The sequence below is a fragment of the Bemisia tabaci genome, chromosome 1 (assembly GCF_918797505.1).
Source record: "Bemisia tabaci chromosome 1, PGI_BMITA_v3".
In the NCBI taxonomy this organism is placed as follows: domain Eukaryota; kingdom Metazoa; phylum Arthropoda; class Insecta; order Hemiptera; family Aleyrodidae; genus Bemisia; species Bemisia tabaci.
Genome location: NC_092793.1, coordinates 27,963,653 through 27,982,980, shown reverse-complemented (window position 1 = coordinate 27,982,980; position 19,328 = coordinate 27,963,653). Strand labels below are relative to the sequence as shown.

General features: G+C 36.8%; 1 protein-coding gene across 3 annotated transcripts in view; it reads left to right on the top strand.

The window, feature by feature from the left end:
* The first annotated feature begins 1,154 nt into the window (after nt 1-1,154).
* The window catches only part of LOC109041115 (integrator complex subunit 15), a 33,803-nt gene continuing 15,629 nt past the window's right edge, over nt 1,155-19,328 (top strand). The window contains exons 1-7 of one of the 3 annotated variants that reach the window (XM_072299175.1): nt 1,155-1,500; nt 2,196-2,314; nt 4,221-4,422; nt 9,176-9,358; nt 11,024-11,183; nt 13,316-13,516; nt 15,446-15,555. In XM_072299175.1, coding sequence (XP_072155276.1) covers nt 1,425-1,500; nt 2,196-2,314; nt 4,221-4,422; nt 9,176-9,358; nt 11,024-11,183; nt 13,316-13,516; nt 15,446-15,555 — 1,051 coding nt within the window. In that variant the 5' untranslated portion in view covers nt 1,155-1,424. The remainder of the gene's footprint in view (nt 1,501-2,195; nt 2,315-4,220; nt 4,423-9,175; nt 9,359-11,023; nt 11,184-13,315; nt 13,517-15,445; nt 15,556-19,328) is intronic. The other 2 variants (XM_072299171.1, XM_019057296.2) reach the window with 2 other exon arrangements.

The window sequence follows — 19,328 nt, the reverse complement described above, 5'->3', positions numbered from 1 at the left end:
TTGCATTTGCAATTTGCGTCTGCGGGAGCCCCAAAACCTGTTAAATTTTGGGGGCCCTAAAAGTAGCTTATATTGATCCATGAAAATCCTCATAGTTTGGTTTAATTAGGAATTTGGTAAAATTTTAGAGGGGGTGGACCGGACAGATGGGACACATTTTTTTTCATTGCTTTTGTGAGACTCAAGGATCTTTTCCAGCTCTATACAAGATTCAAGATATTTATTGCATCGAATAAAACATATAGAATGTTGTGATCCAATTACAATGTTTTAAGATTAAAACTATAAATAGTCACAAAACCTGGATTTTTCAGTACAAAAGCACTAGTCCTAGCTCTAGGTAGACTTTGTGCCAAATATTCTATCAAACAGCTTGCACAAAAAGGGCGCAGTAGTACCTGAAATGCACAATCCTGATACCTACTAAAAAAAAAAAAAAAAAAACCCTTTTTTTCGCTTCCTGAATTCTTCAACTTATACATAACCTTAATCGTGTACATTTTTTAAAATCACGCAGGAAAAAATGAATAAATATCGTTCTATAAATCATTTTTTTACTAACTGTCGCGAAAAATATCTTACAGTTTCAAGAATGGCAAAAATTCGACACAGCACCACATCTAAGATTCAAGAAAGTGGGGTAGAACCTTTTTATATTGAAGTATGACACATCTTATCCCCCGCAAAAAATATTAAAACAGCATGTTTGTGCCTGGATATACGATTCCCACCACACGCCGGATACGGTTTGATAATTGAGGCTATTAGTTCCGAAGTGTACCTACAATGTCCGTGAAAGTGGTTTGTCACAAAAACTGGTTTGAGTACTGTGCGTTTTGCTGCCATCTACCTTTTTAATACTGCTAATTAAAAAGGATTTTGGCTGTTTTGGCACACAATTAAATTATTTTCTCCGCTCTTGGCTGATCAAGAATCCACCCCTAACTCAATTTCGATCAAAATGGACATTGTTCACTTTGGAACTAGTGGAACGGCCTTTTTTAATTTCCCGCGGGCTTTTTGAAGTCACGCGCAAAGAGTCGGATGAAATTTGGTCCAATGAAATTGGTTGCTGAATGATGTGCGACGTTGCGTTTGTTAGAGCATCACCAACTAACAATTCCAAACAACAACAACAATTTTGAAAATCAACATAACAACAATAACAAAATTCTCAACACGCACGACAATCTACCAATTTGAACATTATTTTAGGAATGGAATTTAGCATTTAGTCTTTCTCAACGTAGAAATAATGTAGCATGCATATGGTTGTTTCATTTATCGTTCAAAACGCGCACGGGTTTATTTTTCTTGAATCCGGTTTATCATTCTTGTGATATCTTCTAATGATATTACATGTACTTAGCGGCTTCAACATCTGCAACAAGTAACTTTTTTAGTTTGTTTCCCATTTGATCAAGATGTCGGTTGACTTGAAGCATAGTTTAAGGAAACTAGAGTTTCCCACCTGTGTGAGGGAAGCGCTCAATCAATTGGGTAAGATGCACAGCAAATAGTTTCCTGCTTTATTTTCTGGTACTACCTGTTAGCTTTTTCAAACTGGAGTTATGAAGTGACGATTTCACCCTTCACCCAGCATTGATTGATTTTGATATGATGCAAGTACATTTTGATTATTCCTTAGATATTCACATACCTCTAGGAGACTACAATAGGAGATGAAAAGGATTGCTTCTAGCAAAAAGGAATCTGCGCGATTACAGCGTTTTCAAAACCAGGCAGCTTCTCCATTTCTTTTAGGAATATTTAGTATCTGTACGATATTAAAATTTACAATATTACCTACCTTTCAAACTAACAATATTTTGTGGGAAGTTAAAACTATTTGCTACTCCGGGAGATGTCATAGGTAATTATGAGAAAGCAGCATTTTTACAATACTGTGTTAGCGCTGGTTCCTTTTTGCTGAATGTGATCTAAAAGATATACTGTACAAAATGGGAATCAACTTTGACATTTCGCTGTTTAGTTTTTATTGTAACCAGCAATACGAGAATGATAAACTACCTAAATTATAACTAGCAGGGCCGGATTTACCTACTTGCCGCCCCTTCTCATTCGTTTTGAAACGCCGATACAAACCATCAACGCTCTGTGTCAGTTATTCATGTTATTTAAGAATCTTAAGTATTTCATGTCTTATAGTGTTTTCAATCGGTTGTTTATTCCAGAGGGTTTGTGCGCCTCTCAAAGTGTCGGCCGAGTCAACATCAAACAGGCAGATTTGGCCATGGAAATCATTGCTGAATTTGTATTTTGTGAGACTGATAGGGGACGAGCTAAAAAGCAGGTAATATTTTGCTTTATGTCTTATCATCAGATTTTTGTCAGTATCTAAAGTGCTCCTCTCTCTGTGAGCATGAATTTCAAATTTTGGAGTACAAATAAACCAGAGCACAAGTGGCCTAAATGTATACGTTTTGATTCCTCTCAAAGGAGCCAACAGTCTAAAAATCATATTTTCCGGAGGAACAGCATTAATTATCGTAGCTAAAGCAAAATAAGCCAAAGTATCCATATCTATACCAGCCATAAATATATGATGACCTCATAGGATGAAACCTAAGATACCAATAGTCAACAAAGCTTAAGTTATTCCTAAACTGCTAAAAACTTCAATTACCTACCTCTCGTCTAATTAAGTGAGGAATGATACCCAACCCTGTAAAATGTAATATGTAAACTTCCAAATGACCAAAACTATTTTTCCAAACATTTTTCACTTTATCATACCAAAACAATTGTTGATGTAAGACAGAATTCCCTTAACCTAGAAGATCATGAAAGGACCTATTAAAATTGCAACTTATTAACAATACAGTCAGTGCACCAGCGAACCCAGGAAGTGAGATTAACAAAAGAGATACAGTATGTTGGATTGTAGTTCATCAGTTCATAGGTTGGTAGTATGTGTAGGCAGGGTACTCTAGCCCCTGCCAGGTGTGACAGCCTACCAGGCTACCTGTTATCAGTCCCAATACACTTCTTCTGTCATATCACCCTTTTGTTCCGACATCTTACGATGTATTACAGTAATCAAACCCGATTGAACTTTTAAAGTCTTACATACTCAAAATGCACTGAAAAGGTGTCTAGTAACAACAGCCGCAATCAAATGTACAGAAACTTAAATTGATAATGTACCCGCTAAGTGAAGAAAAAAAATCAGTAGATCAGCAGATGAGCCTCTATTTGTCAATCCCAAGAATAGAGACTGATGTATAGTTCACCCAGTCCTTGTTCTACTTCCAGCCAGTATTCTCAATAACATGAAATGAAATGAAGGAACAAAAACTTAAATTATCTGTACAAAAAAAAAAAATTAAAAATAGTTCTTATTGACTATTTACTTGCAGAACTTAAATTCATAACCAGATTTTACAGGGAAAAAATGTATGACTGAATATCATTAGTTATCTTTTGACGAAGGAATATTGATTGAGGCTAAAGCTCGGTGAAAAGTACATTTGACTAGGTTCCTTACTTTTGTATGTTAAAAAGACAAATATCTAAATAAAAGTATGTCAATTACACTGATAGAATGATTAAACTAATTATCTTTGTCTTTACTATAACCAACTTATCTCACCAGTATTTATTAACTGATTAAAAGTTAAAAATTAATTAAAATTAAATTTATAAAAAATATAATTAAATACAGACAAGAAAAATTATACAAATTTAATTTAAGTAAAGATGATAATCTTTTACCTTTTGTATCAGGGTTAATTAACAATAAAAAGGAGTTTAATGTCTCGAAATTTACAACCATATAAGAATTTTCCAGAACTGAGAGGTGGTGTATTCTGCCATCATGCTTAAAGTCCATTGTGAAACTGAATTTTTTCATGATCAAGGGAAGAAGCCCAATTCAGCACAATTTTGTGTTTGTCAGGTATTCTGTTTTGGTATGATCAATCAGGAACTCAGTGGTGGATGTTATTCAGTACTAATTGGTCTCATTATCAGCACAGCATAGTCTCCTGATATATTCTTATTCCATCCTCAGGAAAGTCATGAAAATTTCATCGCGATTGGGCATTGGGCAAGCTTTTTTATGGCAAGTGAACTCCCAGATCACTTCTTCTGTCCATTTGTTTGCAACTGTATTTTACTGGGGCTGTTTCTGTGCTGTTTGCCTTCTTAATTAATTTTTCTGTCACCTCTTTCAGTTGTCACCTCTTTTTTTCTTGCAGAAACTAACCTGTATCCAGCAGTTGCAACTGTTAGAAGTTTTAAGTGATTATTTTTCCTATCTATCTAATGGCCATGAGTCCGCAAGAAACACAGTTTTTATGCTGCTTTTTCCAACAACACATTTAGAACGAGCTGGAATCTTAGTCAAGTTTGTTTCCATGGCGATCGCAATAAAAAATCACCAAGTTTTGGCATCTACTGGTAAGCCTTGTCGAGAAAAACTTCCTAAGGTTTTCCATCCTGTGTTATACTACGATCTTTGTCCTAAATTGTTTACTGCTTCGCCATCGCCTTTTACGAATCTGGTCGTGTTAACAAGTCATTTTCTGGGGACTTTTTGAAATGGAACAGAGTATTCTAATACTTAGTCGTAGATGGCACAATTGACATTTCTGTGAAAGGATGACACTGAGGAAGGAGGAATACAAGGAAGGATTGCTTCTTCAGCACTTAGGAGAATGATTTGACAGTCGATGGATCAATCGATAATTTCTGGATTTTGGCCATCTCTTCAAAATCTACTTGCATCACATCATGCTGTAGTCCATCAAGTACTTGTATTATTCTTCAACTATTCGTCCCAAATGAATGTTGCAAACCGTTTCGCCTTACCATTTGTGATATTCACCCAGGATGTACTTTTGGAGCTATTCCAAAAGTTTTCTCAGCCAAATTTTGCGAATGGATGCCTAATGGACTACATTGTGATGTGGTGCTTGAAGATTTTGAAGAAATCTCCAAGCATCTAGAAATTATCGGTCGATCGATGGACAGTCAAATCGTTCTCCAAAGTGCTGAATAGTCACCTTAAACCGGAGCATCAATATTCAACCTAGCAACCATAAAAAAACATTTCTCTTATTTTTCAAAATGTTGATCATCTTGAGATGCATTTGACCACTAGATAAAATCAGAAACCAAGCCTCACAACATGTGCTTTCATCAAAATTTTAGGTAGGACATGGTAGGGGCACTTTTTTTTTTTTTTTTTTTTTTTTTTATTTGCACAAAATAAAGAACAATGTACAAGAAATTGCTATTAGACTTACTTGAGTCTTTTAACAGCTTATTTTAAATCTTAGTGGCTAAATTATACTAAGTTGTTATTGATTTTAACTTAATAACTACCTAAATTTATAACAGGTGTGTGAAATGATAAAACATTTTTATTACAGAATAAGAATGTCTTTTTGATTTATTTGGGTTACGACGGGCTACCCGTCCAAAGACCTAGTTACTCCTGATATGTCCAAGGATCATAAGGAGGCACGTGAGGTTGATTATGGGAAAAGTTTTGAAAAACCCTGGATTCCAAGCTCAAAGGTTTTCCTTCGTTTTAGTCTTCTCACATTTTCACTTTTTTCCAGTAAGGCGAGGGCTTCTGGGTTTGGGTGATTATGTAGTCGGTTTTCATAAGAGGTATATAATTTAGTGATATAATCCTCTACTGAATCGATGTTGAGGTCGGCTCTTATATCTACGTTCCTCTCATACCAGCGTGCTTTAGCAATGTTTCTTAAGATTTTCATTTGGATAATTTCGATTTGGTTGAGGTTTGTTACGGCTGCGCAACCCCACAATTGGCAGCCATAGCTCCATATCGGCCTCAACATCGATTTGTAGAGTAAAAGTTTTAACCTTAAATCCAATTTTGATTTTTTCCCAAGTAGCCAAAACATGTTTAGAAATTTGAGTTTTACTTGTGCTACTTTTTTTTTAATATGTTCTTTCCATCTGAGCTTGGAATCCAGGTGTAATCCCAAATATTTAGAAACTTTTTCCCTTGGAATTATATTTTCTCCCAAGTGTAGGGGTTTGTGGATGAATTTTCTATTTGTAAAAACTACTTCAATGGATTTTGTAGCATTGAGTTTTATTTTATCGTTTGTTGTCCATCTATCAATTTTATTTAGATGTAATTGGACATTTTGTCGTGCCTCCCTATAACTCTTGGATGAATCCATCACGAGCGTATCGTCGGCATAGATTCCCATCTTCCCTTCTCCTCTCGGCTGTGGGATGTCCGATGTAAAGAGAGAATAGAGGAGGGGGGATAGACAGGAACCCTGTGGAACTCCCGCTCCTATTGGTCTTAAGCTGGAAATGGCATTTTCATATCTTATTCTGAATTGTCTTCCTTCTAAAAATGAAGATAAGAGTTCCACGTGATTACATGGGAGTATCTTAAATAGTTTCTCGACGAGACGCTCATGCCAGACTCTATCAAACGCTTGCGCTACGTCAAGAAAAACCGCCACACAAAATTTACCCTTTTCTAGAGCATTTTCTATGTAACTGGTGACTCTGTGCAGCTGCTCAATGGTCGAATGTTTAGCTCTGAAACCGAATTGAGCATCTATTATTAGGTGTTTTTTACCTACTATTTCGTTAAGTCTTTTTATGTATAATTTTTCAAATAATTTACTTATAATTGGAAGTAGAGAAATTGGTCTATAAGAGCTAGTTTCTGCGGGGGATTTATCTGGCTTAAGTAGTACGAAAATCTCTGCGATTTTCCATTGCTGAGGTATATATTTTATTTTTATAACTGCATTAAATATGCAGACCAGTTTCATGATGGCTTTATTCGGTAAGTTTTTAAGAAGTAATCCTGAAATTTTATCGAAGCCGGGTGCTTTCTTTATTTTTATTTTGCCCTGAATTTCTCTTTTAATTTCTGAGGGAGTTATAGTTTTGATTTTTGATGGCGGTATTTTCTTGACCTTTTTGGACTTCGGTGGTGACTCATCACCCACATTTTCAGATTCATGTTCACCCTCAATTTCTGCGAAATTATGAGGTTTAAAAGTGTTTTCGAAATGGTCTGCTAGAATTTCTGCTTTATCTTTATCTGTTTCAGCCCATGTTCCATCTTTCTTTTTGATAGGAAAATTGAGTTGTTTTGGTCTTTTAAGGTATTTAGTTGCGGCCCAGAGCGTGTAGTCTTTATCTTTTTTATCAGATAATGACAACAAAAATCTTTCGAATTTGTTATTTAAAAAAGATTGAGTATGTTTTCTAACTAATTTGTTCAACCTGTTAAAGTGGGCTTTGTCTTCAGGATCTTGGGTATATGAGTATTTTCTTTGTATTTTTCTCTTTGAACGAATTAGATTTAAAAGATTTTTAGGAATTTTGTATGGTCTAATTTCATTGATGGCTATTGGAGTATTAATTTTTGCACAATGTTGGATTTGCTCCACCAGCTTTTCTGTCTCTTCATCAATTTTTGCTGGAGTGTCTATTTTAATATTGTTGAAAATTAATTTTTCTAGGTCTTCTCTAAATTTGGTCCAGTTTGTTTTCCTGGAACAGATTGCTGGAGGTTTGTTGATAAGTATAGGGTTCATATGAATAGTTAGATTAATTTTTGCATGTCCAACTATTGGGGAATGGAGAGTATCACAAACTGTTTTGTTTATGAGATTTAGGTTTTTAAATATAAAAAAGTCTATGATGTCGGGCTTGTGACTCTGATTATATGGAAAATTGGTGGGTTTACCAGGTGAAATGAAATTACCGTTTATTTTTTTGACAGCTTCAAAAAGATTTTTACCTTTGGGGTTTGTCAGTCTAGACCCCCAGATAGGGTTTTTTGAATTAAAGTCACCGCCTATTAAAAAAGATTGTCCTAGTTCTCTAAAGAGTTCTAGGAAATTTGCGGTGGTGATTATGTTATTTGGTGGAGCGTATATTGATGCTAAATTAAAGTCTCCAATAGCAGATGGCAGTTTGATTACTACTGATTGGAAGATATCTGTTTGAATGATTTTGATTAAATTATGCTCTATGTTGTTTTTAATTAAGATTGATGATCCTCCTCTTTTTTTGTTGGAGGGATGGAAAGAGTTGTACATTTTATACCCTTCGAAATATCTTTTAAAATCGTTTTTGGTGAACCATGTTTCCGATATGAGGACGATGTCCACACCGAAGTCTCTTAGCGTCACGTTGAGTTCCTCGGCCTTTGTCCGTGTCAGTCCTCCGCAATTCCAAGCTATTATTGTCAAAGCTTCCGTTTTGGCACGTGCTTTTAACTTGATTACATCAGTAAAGTCAATGTCGTCATTTAGATCTGTAATCGATAAATTATCAATATTAGTGTTTGAAAAGACATTCATATTGTTGATTACAAAAGACATAATAATAAGACAAAATGAGAAAAGACGTATAAGATAATGAAGATATAGAAAAGGAATCTTTCATCTCCTGCCTGAGGTTTCCATTTTGCTAATTTTGTTATTTAAGGATATAATTTGTTCGTTTAAGCTCTCTATTGTTTTTAAGAGCGTTTCTATTAATTTCTCTGAAGGATTAGCGTTTCCTTGGGTTGCTTGAGCAAAAGTTTTTTCCAGTTTTTTTGGTTGGGAATTTTTTATGACTGTTTTAGTTGTATGAGCTATGGTAGGGGCACTGAAAATTTTCAAATCCATCTCACATGTAAGAAATTGGAGGTTTTTGTGTTCATGATTTGAAATTAGTTCTCTTTGACAAATTGATATCTACTTGCACAATGGTCAATTGATCTACATTGATTACGGTCTCTCACCAGTGGCAGTGGAAAGTTTAAATACGCTAATTCTAATGTAACTTACCCGGGATGAAGTCTCTTTTAAAACTTAATTTTTGACTTATCCATAATGTTCATTGTTTTTCACATAAAATTATGACAAGGAAATAAATTCTGATATTTGCTTTGTCTGGTATCCTTTTCAAGAAACAAATTTCCTTAATTACTTGGGATCAAAGTTTGCCGATAAGGGATGAATTTACAATTTTCTGCAAGTGAGCAGTCAAATTCCTTCCCTCCCTCCTCTTCTTTAAATTTGATGTTTTTCCGATCAATTCTCATAAAGTTTAATGTGCTGAAATAATGGTATCATTTCACCTGATGAAACTTTTGTAAGAATACATGTCCTGTTTCCATTATTAATTTTTTTTTTTTTTGGATCAGGTATCGTGATGCAGCAAGTAGGTTGCGGTTCCAAATTTAGTGCTGATCTGGCCGAAGGGCTAGTCGAAGATTATTTTATTTTGTTACCTAAGGTTCAAGCAATGCTCGATGATTTACCAGTGACAGCTCCCCTGTTCACAGCAAATTTATTAACTGCTCTGACCGAATTGTATGGTAGTATAGGTGAGCATAACATTTAAAATTAACTTTCTTCATCTTATATCATGTAAATCTATCAGCCAAACAACTGTGTGTGGTGAATCCTGTGCTAAAATATATTATGCCCTTAATCACTCTCTCATGCACGTTGCAGTGGACACTCGGCACAAACCTAGTTTTGTACTCTCAAGCCCAACACCAACCTACTTTATGGTGTAGAAGTCAGGAATAAGAGGGAAGAAATTAAATAAGAGGTGAATGTCAACCTTCACTAACTGCAGATTTTTTTTGTTGTTGATTTCAAATTTGATATCAGGTTTTTAGAATTTTGATCCCATATTTTACTATTTTTTCCCTGGATAAGAAATAATTATTTTAATTTTTAAACGTTAATCATTTTAAAAAATCGAATTCATATTTTCGCGTCTCAATGTAGACATAGTAAGTTCATGAAATTGGACTCCTTCAGGCGTTTTGGATACTGATTCCTTACCAAGTGGCAAATTTTATATTCATTTTATTTCATCAGTCAATGAACTAGTTGGCTCTGGTAGTGTAAGCATATTGCGAAAATGAAGGCACTGAAAGTATAAGAAATTAAAATGTTTTTGGGTCATTCATTTCGAATTTGATGCTGAACTTCAAAATTTTACCAGTCTACATGACCACAGTCTACGACATGAAAAGTGGCCCTTGGCCTAAAGTCTATGATTTTTCAAATATTTCCACTCAAACCCGCAGAATTATGAAAAGGGTATGTACTTCCAAATAAGGATGCCAAAATGCCCTTGTGAACGGATTTTTGTTTCAATCAACTGTTTCAAGTCATTAAGGGTGCCCTATAATTTACGTTTCCATTGAAAAAGTTTTCATTTACATTACAAGAGGGGGTGGGCTTGAGTGGGGAAGATGGGGTTAGGAGGCTAAAATCCCCCAAAAGAGTAATTTTTAGGATACCCTTGGTAACTAAAATGGTCAAAATAAAATCCGTTCCCTTTTGACATGCTCATCCCGCTATACCCTTTAAGATAGTTGAGTAAATATTTCAATGGGTCAGTTGGTTGGTGATGTGTTTTGATGCCCGATTTTAGTAAATTAGCCAATGATAAAAAGATCTGTCCAAACAGCAACTCTCTACGTTCCATATCAACGGAGATAACACACTTTGAAAACTTTGGTTTATGACGGCATCCACTGCGGTAATGACACCCTTGGTTTCTTCCATCTTGCTTTCATCCAAGTTTCACGTTCAGTAACCAGTGCAAATGTGTGTCTCCCTGACTGATGAAAGCAAGGTGGGAGAAACCGAGGGTGTCACTACTGCGGTGGATGAAGTCATAAATCGACTTTTTCAAAGCGAGATATCTCAATTAATATCAAACATAGAAAGTTGCAAGAATCAAGCATCAAAACACGATTCTGTAAGCAGCGCAACTGACCCATTGTTTTCTTCACTTCATTTGCTGAAGAACATACCAAAACGTTCCTTCTTTCTAGTGAGCTCACCAAATCAAAAAGAGAAAAATGCTGTCATACACATACTTCCTTTATCTCTTCACAAAGTGTTTGTTGGTCAGTAGTTTTTGTTTTTTTATCGACATTTTAATCAACTTTATTGGTCCTGCCATTCAATTTCAATCTGCTTGCATTTATCCTTTTTTAAATTCCTCTTGTTCTTTCTCATCTCAGATAAATCTGCAGTTCCTGAAAATCTGGTAGCACTAATTACAAAGTGGTTAACGGAACATCCATCACTTTGTTATACTGCCATTATCACCAATCTGCAACCTGCGCTGCCTTTAGGAGGAATACCAATGCCTGCTTTAACGCCTTATGTTGGTCTTCTGAAGTAAGTCAATTCCTAATTATAGAGGTTTGATGCTGTATAGAGATATGCAAGCGTTAGAAGTATTCATCACAAAAAATTGGTGAGCAAGCTAAACTGTATCTAGAAAAATAGACGGATACAGCAAGCTGACATTATTTCACAGGAAAGTTGTCTTACTGTAACAGCAGTCAAAAACTTTGAACGTGCAGGGGGTCCAGAAAGTATGTTAACCTATTTTGTATCTCTTCAAGTGAGGTAGACAGAGAAAATTGGTAAAAATAATCGGAAAAGTATCACTCTTAGCTTTTTAACTCGCAATAAAATTTTAAATTTGGTTCAATAGAACTCTAAAAGAGTGGGATTCTCTGGACCCATTGCCGTTTTGTTCAGGTCCAAAATTGTATTGTGCATTATTAACAAAGATGAGCATCTATTACTTATTGTAAGAAAGTTACTGAAAGATGTTTGAACATAATCAAAAGCATAGAAAAGAACATTTTATTGCCAAAAAATTGCAAGACTGATTTATTTACTATAATATCAGCTGGATCAAAACAACAGTCAGCTGAAGTGACATTGTTAACTCTTTCATGCAGGCAGAATCATTAATAATCCTTTCCTTCATTTCACCTTTCGGCAAAAAATTTCCAGGTAAGATCTACCACTTGGATGAAAATGAATTCTTTGTGATAACTATAATGTAAATGATTCAGAATTTTAGCTGCTGTAGGTACAACTGGTGACATAACAACTATCAGAGCGTAATTTACGCACAGAAACATAATTTAGCAGTCTCCGCTTCTTAATTGGGCCAAATGTTCCTTAACCTTCTCATGTAATGCAGTTAAAACCTATTGATTATCAAAGTAAACTTGCTCAATCTTGCAATTATTAACAATAAACCGTCTTCTACCATGTTTTGTATGAGGTTAAACCATCCTAAAGTACAACAGATACAGCAGCTTACTTGCTGATGACTGCAACCTGCTGATGAAGGTTTTTTCCAGCGCAAAGAGGAAATTAATTTAGAAAAAACCAGTTTCTCAGAGTGTTACTGAACCAAATTCGAAGTTCTATAGTACCTAAAAAAACAGAGATGTAGCTTTTAGCTCAATTTGACTGATTTTCTCTGTCTATCTAAGTTGAGGCTTGAGGCTTTGGACTCATTTTCAAAGTGCCAAAGACAAAGTACATGGTTGTATCAGCATTGGAGAACAAGAAAAGCTCAAAATCTAGAAATTGGAAATCTGGAGCCAAGAATACAACTGGAGTTAAAGACAGAATTTAATCTGGCAAAATAGCTTTTTCTGCTAAGCTAAAACTAATCAAAAACCAGCTTTCATCATGAAGGATCGAGAGACACTCATAAACCAGTCTTAATGTATGGAGGTGAAGCTTGGTCCCTAAGAGAGAAAGACCAGAGCATGCTGCGGGTATTTGAAGGAGGAATTTTCTGAGGGATCAGCGGAGTGGTCAGGATGGATACTGGAGAATTTCAAACAACATGTATATTGAACAAATCCTGGATCATCAAGATTAGTTTGATTCATCAAAGCCAAAAGAATCCAAAGGTTTGGTTTTGTTGAAAGCATGGACCATAGGGAAATGCCTTAGAGGAGACAGAAAAGTTACTGTGCCAAGATAGAGAAAGACCACGATTAAAATGAGCCTAAAGTGTAGGAAAAGTCTTTAAAACGAAAAGTATACAGAATGGAGAAAGAGGATTAAAGATAGGATAGAATGACAGAAAGTTGTTTTAGAGGCCAAAGCCCATGAGAAGCTGTAGTGCCATTTTTCAGAAGAAGATATTAGTTGAGGAGGTACAAAGAAGGTAAACATACTTTCTGGAAAATCCATTTAGTCTTTTTACGTTATTTAACCATCTACATCGTCAAGAATATTGCTTTCAAGTGAAAATACTTGGGAACTATTTTCATGAATATTTTTATTTTATGCAGGAACATCTGAATAATGATGGAAATGTCAATGTAATTATGATGGGTTCTATCAGGTAGTCTGAGTAAACCTAAACCCTCCTCTCTTTTACTTTCAACTTCTCATTCCTGTCATTCTCTTAAGATTTTTAAGCATTCTGCTATAGATTCAGTCTCCCGGTAGATTCGGTTCAAGTTAAATAATTCTAATTAATGTAGTTTATGTTTCAGATGGTGTATATGCTGCCCTTTAAATAACAATACCTCTAGCTTGTATTCACAGCTACATCTAGCATTACTACAGAGCCTAGAGGAAAGTTTCCATTCCAAATTGATACCTCAGCCACGAAACATTATACCTGTTCAAATTCTGTCAAGTTTTATACCTATTCTAGTCAACAAAGTTAAACAGTTGAGCAAGTAAGTCAGTGATTTATTTCATTATTCCAAGAATGCAGAATTTTTTTGGATCAATGTGACATAAATTTGTTTTACTTTCTCCTGTAAGCGGCCAAAGTCTGTTGACTTTAGAAGCTTTATGTTTAAAGATAGGTCAGGCAGGAGTGTAGAAAGTTTCAGGTTGTCCCTAAAATTCAGTTGACCGCCTTGCACTTTTAACCCAAACTCATAATTGGACTTATTTCTACCAAACAAAACTATGTGCAGGGGTGTGCTTTCTAGTTGAGAGCCTTAAGAATAAATTGGAATCACAAAGTGCCAGTGCCGTCGACAGCGACGATGAAGCTGCGGAATGACGATCTGAGGCATCAACTCATGAGCCCTATCCACAACGCTCTATACATACATTTGCCTACTGCTCATAAGTCCCCCATACAGTTGGCACATAGTTCCTTTTGCTGTATTTAAAATCCCGCCTTTCCAATTTAGCAAATGTAACTATGTGCCAACTGTATACAGGACTCATGAGCCATGGGCATGTGTCTAGAGTGTTGTGGACAGGGCTCATTGATGCCTCAGATCATCGTTTCGCGGCTTCATTGTCGCTATTGACAGCACTGGTGCTTTATAATTCCCATTCATTCTTACCGCCCAAGAAGTAACGAGCACAGGCACACTCAACCTTTTCCACCTGCATATAGTTGTTTGGTAGTAATACGTCCAATTAGTTCCCTAGGAAGACAACATGTATAGGTAAAAAAAAATACCCCTCAAAATGGGACTTTCTGCAGCAAGAAAAAAAATAACTTGGCAGAGCTTGTCTAATTTTTCCTGCTCTCAGGTGGTTTCTCCATATTTAATCGCCGAACTGATGGCACAGTTAGGAAGTTTTTGCACCCTTGGGCAAGGTTAGAGTGATCTATCCGGGAAAATGTCTAAAATTTTACTGGGACTCCCATGTAAAATTGTGCAGTTTATAAAAACAAGTGAGCAGTTGTTTATTTGGTGTAGAAAGTACCAATAAGCTGCAAAATTTCTCATTTTTCTCATTTTACCTTAGTTTTTGAGGCCAATGAGAGACAATAGAAATTCTCGGGTTTGACCGAAATTTTGCATGAATCATTTTTCTGATGAACTGCACCAACATAAAGGGTCCTGACCAAGCATGGGACTCTTGCCCAAACTCACCTTAATCTGATTTGCTCTTGTTGGATGACAGCAGCAGCAGACCCCCAGTGGTGACAGTTGCTGACAATGGCCAGTTGGTGAATGGCCGAAACATGGTCATTTACAAAATTATATTTTATGGCTTGTGACTGAATATTTTCAAAAAAATTTTAATTTTCTGACAAATCCCCCCCTACAAATGTTTTATATCTGTAGGAACAGTGGAAATTGAATATAAAAACATTTTCTATCATAGGTAGCATCTTCAAGTTAAGTCCCTTAGTTCGTTGATTGAAATTCCTTAAATATCTTGAAGGAATTTCCTTTCACAGGTAAACAATTGAAAGTGGCGATTGAGGCCTTCAGGGTGACCAGTTAATCACTGACAACTATGTATTAGCACAAAAAATTCCTTACTTCAAAATCACAATTATCATGACACTCATCCGGAATTATTCTAACCAACCTTATCTCACAGGTCTGCATGATTCACATTCAGCATACCTAATAGTCAGAAGAAATCACTTCAGTTAGTCATCTCCTAGGAGGAACCCCTCATGAGTTTTACATTGTGTCCATTTTTAATTTAAAATTTACGACCCATACAAAAATTCTTGTGTTGCTTAGGAAAATTTGGTTTTAAGCCTTTGCTCTTTGTGTATGAAGCAAATCAAGATCTATCATTCATTTTTCAGTATCTGAATAAGATTACAGGGCAGCCTCTTTATCGTGTCACAAATAATAAAATTGAAGATGAATGGTTTTTTTTTTTCTTTCTTCAAGGCAGCATCCAAATGACTCAGAAGTGGAGAAAAATATTCAGTTATCATTAGACAGGTTAGCACAAGCAATACAAGTAGCTTTGGCAACGGAGTCACTTTTTGGGAACAAAGGTAAGAACATGGAATTCGCCATTTAATTATGCGTATGCAGAATTGAAAGTTACACACAGCCCAAAATTTCTCCTTTATCTTTTTCTTTTTTACAATATTTTACCCCAAAAACTCTGTTTTTCCCTAAAAATATGCAACATGTTGAGTTCAACTATGCTAAAGTCACACTTGATCCTTGAACTATCCAACGCAGCCATTAAACCCTCCTTTCTCTGTAATGTCTTACATGATCATCTATGAATGGTCCTTCAGTTCAGAATTCTCTCCTTTATCTGATTATTACCTTATGAAGGGAGGAGTGTCAAAATAGCTGTCAAAGTAGTAGCTGTTACTTGTGATACTTCCTTTAACATACAGGGTTATTCAAAAGTTACGCACCACTGGCCATAACTTTAGTTCTAATCATGATATCGATTTGCGGTTTGTGGCGTCCTTCCTCATATCGAGGGGGAAACTTTTTGAGGTACTTTTCAGTTTTTCACCCCCCCAGGGGGAGGGGGGGCGGGGGGCAACTCAAAAATTTCAAATAGCAACCCCCATCATGTGATACATCGTTAGAAAGAGCATGAAAAAAGAAAATTTTTGGCGCAAACCGGAAGTCGATCTGACCCCCCTGTCAAAAGTTAAGGGGGTCCAAAGGTTATTTAGGGGGTCCGTACCTTCATTTTTTAGAGTAGCTTCGGCGGCTCTTGGACATACCGTTTCTCTTTTCAAAGAGTCCTCGTATACTCCAAGTCTGATACCGAAGTCTTCATATTCGCCCCGGGCCACCACAGCCCCCCGTAGGGGGGGATGGGCCTGTTACAATGAAACATTGCATTAAAATGCGAAAAATCACAGAAGAGCTTCAAACTTAGCATCAAATCCGAGTGGAACTTCTTGCCAATGTTAACGCAAACGCAGCCTGCGACTTTAAAGTGAGTTTTCAAAACTCTTAGCCCCCTGCCCCCCTTCATTTTTGGTTGCAGAGCGGGTAAAAACCGGGAAATTCACTACAAATAATGCCCGAAACTAATGTCCAACTTGAGGAGGACCCTTGAAACGTTGCGATCAGTCGGAGCATTGAAATACAAGGACTGCCACCCCCTTAAAGTACGGAAACATCCAAAACACCCCCGCTGCCCCCCTCATTTTTCGTTGCGGAGCGGGGAAAAACCGGGAAAATCGCCAGAAATGATGCCCGAAACCACTGTAGAACTTGACAAGAACCCTTGAAACGTTGCGCTTAGTCGGAGAACTGCAACACAGGAACTGCCGCCCACTTTAAGGACGGAAACATCCATAAAACCCCCGCTGCCCCCCTCTTTTTTCGTTGCAGAGCTGGTAAGAACCGGGAAATTCGCCAGAAATGATGCCCCGGTTCTTACCAGCTTTGCAACGAAAAAAGAGGGGGGCAGCGGGGGTTTTATGGATGTTTCCGTCCTTAAAGTGGGCGGCAGTTCCTGTGTTGCAGTTCTCCGACTAAGCGCAACGTTTCAAGGGTTCTTGTCAAGTTCTACAGTGGTTTCGGGCATCATTTCTGGCGATTTTCCCGGTTTTTCCCCGCTCCGCAACCAAAAATGAAGGGGGGCTGGGGGCTAAGAGTTTTGAAAACTCACTTTAAAGTCGCAGGCTGCGTTTGCGTTAACATTGGCAAGAAGTTCCACTCGGATTTGATGCTAAGTTTGAAGCTCTTCTGTGATTTTTCGCATTTTAATGCAATGTTTCATTGTAACAGGCCCATCTCCCCCTACGGGGGGGCTGTGGTGGCCCGGGGCGAATATGAAGACTTCGGTATCAGACTTGGAGTATTCGAGGACTCTTTGAAAAGAGAAACGGTATGTCCAAGAGCCGCCGAAGCTACTCTAAAAAATGAAGGTACGGACCCCCTAAATAACCTTTGGACCCCCCTAACTTTTGACAGGGGGGTCAGATCGACTTCCGGTTTGCGCCAAAAATTTTCTTTTCTCATGCTCTTTCTAACGATGTATCACATGATGGGGGTTGCTATTTGAAATTTTTGAGTTGCCCCCCGCCCCCCCTCCCCCTGGGGGGGTGAAAAACTGAAAAGTACCTCAAAAAGTTTCCCCCTCGATATGAGGAAGGACGCCACAAACCGCAAATCGATATCATGATTAGAACTAAAGTTATGGCCAGTGGTGCGTAACTTTTGAATAACCCTGTATCTCATGCAACTTTTGCAATTAGTGCTTGTTTCTCTTTGGCAAGAGGTTGATGCAACCTCCATAAAAATTGGGCCCAGAGTTCAATCTATTCATTCATCCAAGTTTCGTCAAGGGAAGCCTGAGAAGTTGAATGCATCAACCTCTTCTACAAAAGATAATTGATGAAAAATATTTGTTGACCTGACATAAGTCACAATTTGTAACTGCTTTAACTAGGAAAGTTGCTTTTCAGATCAGGATAGTCGTGAAATGTTAAAGTATGCACAAAAAATATGCTTGACTGGGTTCCTCTTGGAAGGAGACAAAGAGGACTCCCAGGAAAAGAGTGGAAATGAGGGTTGTTAGAGTAATGTGGAAGTGCCAACTTTCTTAAGGGCCATGGGCGGATAGGCAACTTTGACTTTGATTTTCATAGCTTCTAACCTTATCATTTCCCTAACCTATAAATTACTCAAGAATGACCATTTTACAATTATTTCAGTAAAATTTTCTTCCGGTGGTTGATGGCTGCAAGACCATCCTAGGCCACTTGTTTTCATATATTTTATCAATTTATAGATTCCTTATTCGACTAATTTTAAAACTAAAAATGACCTTCAACCACTATCATACTCCTCCTAATTTTGCATTTATTTTGGCTTAGCTCAATCATCCCTCAAACCATGATAAGGTACTCTCTCTACCACCTCTCCAACTCATCATAGTCCTCCAGTAAAATAATTTTCACTTCTCTCAAGAGCATAGATTTTCTGAAGGCTTGCCACTTTTTCATGTGGGAAACCAATCGTACTAATAGAGGCGGGGTTTTCCGTCTTTTTTTTTCCGAGTTTTTGTATCAAATCCATGTCGGACTCGTCAAGTACCATTTCCAGTATATTTTAGCAAAGTTCACAACTGCAAGCTTTTTGGACTAGATCTCACCTTTTTTGCCACCTTTGCAGGTTCTGTGACTCTGAAAAATGGGGAGGGGGGGAATCCATTATGAAATTTAGAAACTAGTTTTCCTTTTAAACAGACCAAGTTTTGTTTTGAACTGCTTATTTTTCAATTCCTTCTTCAAATCCTCCCATTCCTTCATTTATTCGTCATCAGCTTTTCGATTTGTTAATTGCTTATTTTTTTGTAACTATTTGAGTAATTTTGTCTAACTTTAAGGTCCCTGGAATTTGGTGAAGGAAATTGCTCCATTTTTGTAGCACCCATTGTAGTTAGTAAACCTAGTATGGATATAAACAGAGTAATCAAACCCTTCGACTGTTTGTCAACAAATATAAATGATTTGATGTACTACCATTGTCTTGCTGCGATTAATATAACACCAATTCATGAAATCCATGGTTGCATAATGACAACACTTAACATCTGACTCTTGAGTGTGGCAAGACATACCAGTATCCTAGGCAATTTTTGTCTAAATCAGCACATCACAATCTTTCATGACTAGGAAATCTTCATAAAATTGTTTATGGCAATTTTGATATCTATGGAGGAAAATTTGGGTTTTAAAAAGTTAAGTTTTTTGGCATCATAGAAGTCATCAGACTCAATTCAATTTATTCTTTTTATTCTCAGTAAGTTCAAGAAAATGAAGTTATACCGAAAGCTTCA